The following is an 11,065-nucleotide window of genomic DNA, read 5'->3' on the forward strand; positions in this document are numbered from 1 at the left end:
CACAGCAACAGTCCTATACGACACGCATGCCAGTCACAATGTGGACACAATGGATGGATAAGAGGCACATTCGAATACCATCTGTAGACGCATGTCTGAAAATGTATGCACAATCAGTATGTTGACAAGATCAGGACACTGTTAGAACCAGGTATAAATGGGGCTAGAGAGACAGGATAGAGGTACCGGTAGAGAAAGACGACCAACAAAAAGAACCGGGTCCGTATTCACTAAAGTGTCTCAGAATCGGAGTGCGTTGAGCTAACGGTAATTTATTATTCATTATGATTTAACAGGAAAAGATCCACATCAGCACTCGTAGTCTGAGACACTTTGAGACGCTTTGTGAATTTCGGGCACTGGAATAAATGAAGGAAAGGAATCACTTAATAACTCATCAGGGGTGAGATGTGATGCTAGTTGACCAATGACCCTCTCCTGTGAGTGTAGTGTTGTATTCTCTTTGGATGCACCCTATTACCTATGTAGTGCACTACTTTTGACCAGGACCATAGGGAATAGGGCTCAGACTATCTAGTTACTAGTGCACTACTTTTGACTAGGACCATAGGGTGCTATTTGGGATCCTAACTGTACCTCCATAGTGTTGCGTCTCTCTTCACTCCCTTGTTTTCTTGGTGACATTCCATCTCGTGTTTAAAACGTGTCTCCCTCGAAACGCCTTTTATGGAGAAGAACCCCAAGCAACTATTCACCTCTCTCCTCCTGTCTCCCTCTATACCTCTCTCTCTCTCTCGCTCTCTCTCTCTCGCGCTCTCTCTCTCTCTGAGGCAGCTATTCACCTCTCTCTCCTCCTGTCTCCCTCTATACCTCTCTCTCTCTCGCTCTCTCTCTCTCTCGCTCTCTGAGGCAGCTATTCACCTCTCTCTCCTCCTGTCTCCCTCTATACCTCTCTCTCGCTCTCTCTCTCTCTCGCGCTCTCTCTCTCTCTGAGGCAGCTATTCACCTCTCTCTCCTCCTGTCTCCCTTTATACCCCTCTCTCTCCGAGGCAGCTAATCCCCCCTCTCTTCTCTCTCCCTTTCTCCAATTCCCCCCCCCCTCTCCCTTTCTCTCTTACCCTCACTCTCTCTCCCTTTCTGTCAATCCCTCCCGTCTCTCTCTCCCCCTCTCTCTCTCTTCCCCGTCCCTGTCTCTTTCTCTCTCTCTTGGCACAGTCATACCCAGGAGAGTACTGATAATACACTGCCACTGGCAGAAGGAAGGAGGGGGTGGGAGTCTTGTTAAGGATGGTAATGAATACTGTACAAATTATACTAATGGTATGTATACAGGCAAAGCCCACAGAGTCGCTGTCTTCAAACAAGACAAAATGGTTGATAGAACCAACAAATAATGGACACATTTACAGACAGTGAGGGGGAAGAAAAAAAATTGTAGTCTTTAATTACATTTGACTGTTTTATATATTCCACTGATTAGGCCTATATGGACCTACCTAGGATCAGATCTCTCCTGGTCCATGTAATCCGTTTTGTCTTCAGTAGGACCAGGTCACCCCTCTCCATATAATCTGATACAATCTGATCTAGGACCAGGTCACCCCTCTCCATATAATCTGATACAATCTGATCTAGGACCAGGTCACCCCTCTCCATATAATCTGATACAATCTGATCTAGGACCAGGTCACCCCTCTCCATATAATCTGATACAATCTGATCTAGGACCAGGTCACCCCTCTCCATATAATCTGATACAATCTGATCTAGGACCAGGTCACCCCTCTCCATATAATCTGATACAATCTGATCTAGGACCAGGTCACCCCTCTCCATATAATCTGATACAATCTGATCTATGACCAGGTCTCCCCTCTCCATATAATCTGATACAATCTGATCTAAATGGCTCCTCTGATCTTAGATCAGCGCTCCTACTTCCTGGTGGTGTTCCAAATCACACATCCCTATATAGTGTGCTACCCTATGGGGCCCTGGTCAAAAGTAGTGCACTATATAGGGAATAGGGTGCCATTTGAAATGCTACCCTGCTCTGCCTGCGAATGAATGATTGACTCAGTCCAACCTGATAAACTCAATCATTATTTAATGAGGCAAGGTTAGGTTTACTTTGCACACATAACGGAATTGACAAAACAAACTGTATCACATTACAAGGTAATAGGTTCACCCCCACTTCAAAAACACACACACACACACACACACACACACACACACACACACACACACACACACACACACACACACACACACACACACACACACACACAGCATCACCTGAGTTCTGCCACTTTGCAGAGTTGGCAAAGATGCCGCTGCCAGCCAGTCATCCATCATCCAGCCATCCATTCAGCCATCATTCCATCCAGCCATCTATCCATCCATCCATCCATCCATCCATCAAGCCATCATCAATCTATCCATCATCTATCCATATATACATCATCCATCAATCTACCCATCATCCATCCATCAATCAATCATCCATCCATCTATCCATCTATCATCCATCCATCCATCTATCCATCAGTCTATCCATCCATCCATCTATCCATCCATCCATCCATCCATCCATCATCCATCCATCTATCATCCATCCATCCATCTATCATCATCCATCCATCCATCATCCATCCATCCATCTATCCATCATCCATCCATCTATCCATCAATCTATCCATCATCCATCCATCCATCAATCATTCATCCATCCATCCACCCATCATCCATCCATTATCCATCAATCCAGCCAGCCTTCCAGCCAGCCATCATCCATCCAGCTATAGTCCATCCTGCCAGTCATCCATCCAGCCATCACCCCCACAATGTGCAGTGCATTAATATATCTTCACAGGTGAGTTAGAAAAACATCTAATGAGTTTAGTCATTTAGTGTCAGCCCTGTCCTAATGCTAACTACAGAGAGAAAGAGAAAGTCACATATTACAGTCACAGGTTCAGGAGGCTAGTCATTAATTAATTCATTCATTAATTAATTAATTTCACACAAGATTTACTAAAAGTTAAACAACCCTCTAGTTGGACATTGTTATGACAGCTGGAGCCAAGAAAGGCAGAAGAAAACTATTTTGATAACCTTGCTAGATAATTCCTGGGTGTTTTTTCACATCACCTCCTATAGCCCTGAGAGTGTTGCAGTAGTCAGAGGCTGTGTCCGAGAGCATCACATCTGTGATGGATTGTGGGTAAATTGTGACTGACTGACTGATCTACAAATAATTCTAAGTAGTGATTTATTTTGCAAGGTGACTTGTAGATCAGTCAGTCACCTGCAATGTCTGCTGCAATGTCAAACAAGTCTAGACATAGGAGGGGAGGAGTCAGAGGCTTAGGAGAGGAGGAGTCAGAGGCTTAGGAGAGGAGGAGTCAGAGGCTTTGGAGGGGGAGAAGTTAGTCAGTCATCAATACCGGCCCACTTGTCTTCCTGGTTCCTCTAGCTCCTCCCCCTCCTCATACTCATAGTCTATATCTCCTCGTTCGTACTCCAACTCCCCGCCATCATACCCCTCCCCCTCACATATAAACTCCTCCTTCTCGTATTCTATCCCCTCCAAGTCGTACTCAAGCCCCGCCCCGTAGTCGTTCAACGCCTTCTCTAACTCCGCCTCCATCTCCTTCTTCCTCCTCTCCTCCTCGGTTAGGGGCATCGCCGCGGTTATCACCTCGTTATGCTTGTGCCCGGCGTGCGACGCACTGTTCTGTTTGGCTGTCTTTAGAATGCCCTGGATCACAGGCCCAACCCCGGCCAGCGCAGCCTCCTCCGCGTCCCTCGCCTCCTGCTCCTTCTTAGCCTTCCTGTCCACTCGGTCCTGCAGCTCCTCCTGGGCCCCCTCTCCCACCAGCAGCACCTCCTCCCCCACGCCGGGAGGCCCCTCCACAGGGTTGTGGTCGTAGGAGAAGAGTCGGAGGGCGGGGAGCCTGCTCAGGTTAGGAAACACCTCGATCTTGTTCTTGTCCAGGTCTAAGATCTCCAGATCCACCATGCGGAGTAAGACACGGGGAAACTCGGTGAAACGATTTCCGTATAGCCACAGCCCTCGCAAAGCCTCCATACGCCACAGGTCTGGGGGCAGAGTCCGCAGCCTGTTGTCCCCCATCTGAAGGGATCTGAGGTGGGGTAAGTCGTAGAGCTGGCGGGGAAAGCGTGTGAAATAGTTGCTCTCCATCCAGAGGCAGCGAAGGCTCTGAAGGTTACGTAGTTCTGGAGGGAGAGACATCAGGCGGTTGGAGCCCAGGTAGAGACGCGTCAGGTTACGGAGCTGACAGATAGCCAATGGGATGTCCTCCATCTTGTTAAAGTCTAGAGCCAGGATGCGAAGGCCCTTCAGTTGGACGATGTTCTCCGGGAGGGTCCGAAGGCTGTTACGACACACATACAGCTTCTCCAGGTGGCGTAGCCCACAGACCACACCGGGCAACCTGCGGAACTTTCTATAGCTCAGATCCAAGACGGGATCTCCGCTCGCCAGCATCTCCTCCACCCCTAGGGGCAGCTCGTCATCTTCCATCTCCTCCTTCATCTTCTTCTTCCTCCTCCTCCTCTCCTCCTCCATTACTTTCGCCTTCTCCCCATCCTTATCCTTCCCTTTCTCCTTCTCTTCGTCGTCCTCCTCCTTCCTGGAGGAGTTGCCCATGCCGTGCCCGTTGCTACGCCCGTGGCCCGACAGCCTGCCGTTGGATACTGGCTGAGTCAGGATGGAATCAGGGGATGAGGCTTCAGCCTCGTTTGGAAATGGGATTGGGGCTGACACTGCGGCTCCAACACTGTCTGGGGCTGAGACTGGAGCTGAGACTGGAGCTGAGACTGGAGCTGAGGCTGGTCAGGATGGGACAGTGTCTGAGGATGTGTACGAGGCTGTATCTGGGGTCTGGGTCTGAGGCCGGTTCTGAGGCTCTATACCTGTATGACCATGGACTGTTGCTCTGAATCTGAACTGAGGCTGGGTTTGAAGATGGTCTGGTTGGGGCTGGTCTGGTTGGGGCTGGACTGGCTGTGACTGAGACTGTTGCTGGTTCTGAGACTGGTCAGCCCGGTCGGAAGCTCCTACTCTGAACGGCTGGTGCTGGTCAGCCCGGTCGGAGGCTACTACTCTGAACTGATGGAGAAAGGAGCCAGTGGCAGGACCAGCAGCAACAGGGGGCATTGTGTTCCTTAATAGGCCAGTGATTCCTCTCTGCTAATAGGCCACAGATTACTCTCTGCTAATAGACCAGTGATTACTCTCTGCTAATAGGTCACAGATAACTCTCTGCTAATAGGCCCCTGATTACTCTCTGCTAATAGGCCAGTGATTACTCTCTGCTAATAGGCCCCTGATTACTCTCTGCTAATAGGCCAGTGATTACACTCTGCTAATAGGCCAGTGATAAGGCTCTGCTAATAGGCCAGTGATTACTCTCTGCTAATAGGTCCCTGATTACTCTCTGCTAATAGGCCAGTGATTACTTTCTGCTAATAGGCCAGTGATTACTCTCTGCTAATAGGCCCCTGATTACTCTCTGCTAATAGGCCAGTGATAACTCTCTGCTAATAGGCCAGTGATAACTCTCTGCTAATAGGCCCCTGATTACTCTCTGCTAATAGGCCAGTGATAACTCTCTGCTAATAGGCCAGTGATTACTCTCTACTAATAGGCCAGTGATAACTCTCTGCTAATAGGCCAGTGATTACTCTCTGCTAATAGGCCAGTGATAACTCTCTGCTAATAGGCCCCTGATTACTCTCTGCTAATAGGCCAGTGATAACTCTCTGCTAATAGGCCAGTGATTACTCTCTGCTAATAGGCCAGTGATTACTCTCTGCTAATAGGCCAGTGATTACTCTCTGCTAATAGGCCAGTGATTACTCTCTGCTAATAGGCCAGTGATAACGCACTGCTAATAGGCCAGTGATTACTCATCGCTAATAGGCCAGTGATAACTCTCTGCTAATAGGCCTGTAATTCCTCTCTGCTAATAGGCCAGTGATTACTCCTCACTAACAGGGCAGTGATTACTCTCTGCTAATAGGCCAGTGATTACTCTCTGCTAATAGGCCAGTGATTCCTCTCTGCTAATAGGCCCCTGCCTACTCTCTGCTAATAGGCCCCTGCCTACTCTCTGCTAATAGGCCCCTGACTACTCTCTGCTAATAGGCCCCTGACTACTCTCTGCTAATAGGCCCCTGACTACTCTCTGCTAATAGGCCCCTGACTACTCTCTGCTTGCTCAGCAGCCACGGAGCAGCACATAATACTAGGAGTGTCACTGCCTGACCACCACACATTACATGATATGTCAACTGACTATCTATACATTACAATAATATTGATGGATTTGTAATTGATTATTTGATTATTATCAACAACCAAAAGCAGCTGAGTAGTGGTTAAACTAGTGGTGATAACAACAATCAATTAACTCAACAATATAAAGCTGAATTTTTATGATAGAAATAGTCCCTTTGTGTCTGTTTGGAGTCAGACAGAGCAGTCGACCAATGCAAAAAAGACTATAAATGTCTTCCCAGAACAGATAAAATGGCTCCACAAACTTCCAACAGATGCAGACTCGCCATTTGGGTATCCTATGTTCATTCGGATGCCGTTCCGCTTCTGTCGGCTACTTTATTCCATGGAAGTGTTCAGTAGATTTGTTCTCTGCCCTGTGTGACAGACGATAACCGCAGGCTCCAGACATTTCATCCCAGATCAGCTTGAATTCTGCCCAACAGACGGAGCAGATGTCAGTGTCACCTGTTCCATGGATCTGATGATGTGAGGACGCATGTTTCGGTCCGCATGGAAACGGTCTGGTTTACGCTGGATGTCCTTTTCCGTGATAATTGTCCGGTTGGTCCGTCGAGAGAGCAACTCGGAGCCCGGCGCGACGCGCAGACAGCTACGCAGCTGTGTGATGATGGTGATGTGTTGACCTGGCCAACGGCAAAGTGAAAAAGCAAAGCGAAGTCCACTTTGAATCTCACTCACTCACTCGCGCTTTGATGACAACGGTTGTGCACTTATTGCATTTTCGGCATCGTTAATGTTGTCATCTTGTTGCTCAAAGTCACTAGACCGTCGTCTGTTTACAAGATGGAGAATTTTCTATTGGCTACTATGAAAACTATCGGTTGCGCGCGGTCACTCGGTCCACTTCATTGTCGCCTAAAACGAGTGTATCCTGTTTGTCAAGTCTCGGCTGTTGGAGGTTTGAGGACAACGTTGCCTTTGACTGTCTTCCCTCCCTAGCAACCAGAACTGAGGGACATGATCGAACATTGTCAAACATGTAAATCACATGGTTATAGAGGGAGAGGGAGAGAGGGGGCAGAGGAGAGAGAGATGACAGAGAGAGGAAAAGAGAGGAGAGAGATGGAAGAGAGGGCAGAGGGGACAGAGGGAAAAAGAGAAGATGAATAAGAGGGACCACATTATGTGATTTAGTGAAATTAAGAGTTAAAATATTTATAGATACAGTCTATAATTGGCACCGGATTTACATAATAGCCTACATTTCATACTGGCCTATAAATAGGGAGTTGCATTCAAAATGGCAAATTGTTAATATGAGTGTGTGCATGGGAGCACAGGCAGCTGTATTTATTTAGAAGGATGCAACACACGACACACACAAACACACACAGAGAGAGAGAGAGAGATTATGTAATATAATACAAGTCAGTGCATCTCCACACATCTCTGCCTAACTAACTAAATAATTTACAGAGGCTATTAGTTGTAATAGATAGCCTAACTAACTATATATTACAACTAATAGCCTATATATTACAACTAATAGCCTATGTATTACAACTAATAGCCTATGTTAGTTAGTTAGGCTAGCTATTACAACTAATAGCCTATGTTAGTTAGTTAGACTATCTATTACAACTAATAACCTATGTTAGTTAGTTAGACTATCTATTACAACTAATAGCCTATGTTAGTTAGTTAGACTATCTATTACAACTAATAACCTATGTTAGTTAGTTAGACTATCTATTACAACTAATAGCCTATGTTAGTTAGTTAGACTATCTATTACAACTAATATCCTATGTTAGTTAGTTAGACTAGCTATTACAACTAATAGCCTATGTTAGTTAGGCTCTCTATTACAACTAATAACCTATGTTAGTTAGTTAGACTAGCTATTACAACTAATAACCTATGTTAGTTAGTTAGACTAGCTATTACAACTAATAACCTATGTTAGTTAGTTAGACTAGCTATTACAACTAATAACCTATGTTAGTTAGTTAGACTAGCTATTACAACTAATAACCTATGTTAGTTAGTTAGACTAGCTAGTACAACTAATATCCTATGTTAGTTAGTTAGACTAGCTATTACAACTAATAGCCTATGTTAGTTAGTTAGACTAGCTATTACAACTAATAACCTATGTTAGTTAGTTAGACTATCTATTACAACTAATATCCTATGTTAGTTAGTTAGACTATCTATTACAACTAATAACCTATGTTAGTTAGTTAGACTATCTATTACAACTAATAACCTATGTTAGTTAGTTAGACTAGCTATTACAACTAATAACCTATGTTAGTTAGTTAGACTAGCTATTACAACTAATAACCTATGTTAGTTAGTTAGACTAGCTATTACAACTAATAACCTATGTTAGTTAGTTAGACTAGCTATTACAACTAATATCCTATGTTAGTTAGTTAGACTAGCTATTACAACTAATAGCCTATGTTAGTTAGTTAGACTATCTATTACAACTAATAACCTATGTTAGTTAGTTAGACTATCTATTACAACTAATAACCTATGTTAGTTAGTTAGACTAGCTATTACAACTAATAACCTATGTTAGTTAGTTAGACTAGCTATTACAACTAATAACCTATGTTAGTTAGTTAGACTAGCTATTACAACTAATAACCTATGTTAGTTAGTTAGACTAGCTATTACAACTAATAGCCTATGTTAGTTAGTTAGACTAGCTATTACAACTAATATCCTATGTTAGTTAGTTAGACTAGCTATTACAACTAATAGCCTATGTTAGTTAGGCTCTCTATTAAAACTATTAGCCTATGTTAGCCTGACTAACTAATATATGCTATTAGTTGTAATACATAGGCTAGATAAGCTAGATTGTTAGTTAGGCTATCTATTTAAACTAATAGCATATATTAGTTAGTAGGCAATTGTTTGTAAAAGCATACTTTAGTAGGCTATTAGTTGTAATAGCCTAACATAGGTTATTAGCTGTAATCTACAGCATAACGAACTAACTAACTAAAATAGCCTAACTAACTATTACAACTACCAGCCTATGTTAGTTAGTTTGGTTATTAAAGCAAATAGCCTATGTTAGTTAGGCTCTCTATTAAAACTAATAGCATATATTAGTTAGTTAGGCTAACATAGGCTATTAGTTGCAATAGCCTAACTAGCTATTAGTTGCAATAGCCTAACTAACTATTAGTTGTAATATATAGCCTAACTAACTATTAGTTGTAATATATAGCCTAACTAGCTATTAGTTGCAATAGCCTAACTAACTATTAGTTGCAATAGATAGCCTAACTAACTATTAGTTGTAATATATAGCCTAACTAACTATTAGTTGTAATGGATAGCCTATGTTAGTTAGTTAGGTTATTACAACTAATAGCCTACGTTAGCATACAGTAACTAACAAAATAGGCTAGTTGTAATAGCTAGCCTTACTAACAAGCAAAGGTTATTAGTTGTAATAGCTAGTCTAACTAACTAACATAGGCTATTAGTTGTAATAGCTAGCCTAACTAACTAACATAGGCTATTAGTTGTAATAGCTAGTCTAACTAACTAACATAGGCTATTAGTTGTAATAGATCGTCTATTAGTTGTAATAGCTAGCCTAACTAACTAACATAGGTTATTAGTTGTAATAGCTAGTCTAACTAACTAACATAGGCTATTAGTTGTAATAGATAGTCTAACTAACTAACATAGGTTATTAGTTGTAATAGCTAGCCTAACTAACTAACATAGGCTATTAGTTGTAATAGCTAGCCTAACTAACTAACATAGGTTATTAGTTGTAATAGCTAGCCTAACTAACTAACATAGGCTATTAGTTGTAATAGCTAGGCTATTAGTTGTAATAGCTAGTCTAACTAACTAACATAGGCTATTAGTTGTAATAGATAGTCTATTAGTTGTAATAGCTAGCCTAACTAACTAACATAGGCTATTAGTTGTAATAGCTAGCCTAACTAACTAACATAGGCTATTAGTTGTAATAGATAGTCTATTAGTTGTAATAGCTAGCCTAACTAACTAACATAGGCTATTAGTTGTAATAGCTAGCCTAACTAACTAACATAGGCTATTAGTTGTAATAGCTAGCCTAACTAACTAACATAGGTTATTAGTTGTAATAGCTAGCCTAACTAACTAACATAGGTTATTAGTTGTAATAGCTAGGCCATGTATTTTATGGACACTAGTATTGCTGCAGCAGACCCATTTGGGAGAGGTGATGTATGGGGCTGTGTCCCAAACGGCACCTTGTTCACTACGTAGTGCACTATTTTTGACTATGGCCTTATGGGCCCTGATGAAATGTAATGCACTATACAGTGAATACTGTAGGGTGCCATTTGGGAGAGGCTGATTGGAAGTCTTGAATGTGTCCAGTGATTTAAGAGGATTATCAATATCAAAGGAAACTCCCAGTAAGCCGAAACACTGCTACAGTGATATGTTATATCCTAACAGTACTATAACACTGCTACAGTGATATGTTATATCCTAACAGTACTATAACACTGCTACAGTGATATGTTATAGCCTAACAGTACTATAACACTGCTACAGTGATATGTTATATCCTAACAGTACTATAACACTGTAATAAGGACATGTTATATCCTAACAGTACTATAACACTGCTACAGTGATATGTTAAATCCTAACAGTACTATAACACTGCTACAGTGATATGTTAAATCCTAACAGTACTATAACACTGCTACAGTGATATGTTATATCCTAACAGTACTATAACACTGCTACAGTGATATGTTATATCCTAACAGTACTATAACACTGCTACAGTGATAT

General features: G+C 42.7%; 1 protein-coding gene across 1 annotated transcript; it reads right to left on the minus strand.

Annotated features, from left to right (window-relative positions):
* Window positions 1–2,634: 2,634 nt before the first annotated feature.
* LOC106584798 (leucine-rich repeat-containing protein 10B-like) lies at window positions 2,635–7,287 on the minus strand. The gene has a single exon (XM_014170395.2). It carries the CDS (start codon window positions 4,634–4,636, stop codon window positions 3,404–3,406), a length of 1,233 nt encoding a protein of 410 aa, XP_014025870.1. The 5' UTR covers window positions 4,637–7,287; the 3' UTR covers window positions 2,635–3,403.
* Window positions 7,288–11,065: the final 3,778 nt, after the last annotated feature.

This window comes from Salmo salar, chromosome ssa23 (assembly GCF_905237065.1).
Source record: "Salmo salar chromosome ssa23, Ssal_v3.1, whole genome shotgun sequence".
Taxonomy (NCBI): domain Eukaryota; kingdom Metazoa; phylum Chordata; class Actinopteri; order Salmoniformes; family Salmonidae; genus Salmo; species Salmo salar.

Excerpts from the sequence above, each read along its gene's own strand:
- LOC106584798 (XM_014170395.2), bottom strand. The coding sequence starts at position 4,636 with ATGGGCAACTCCTCCAGGAAGGAGGAGGACGACGAAGAGAAGGAGAAA.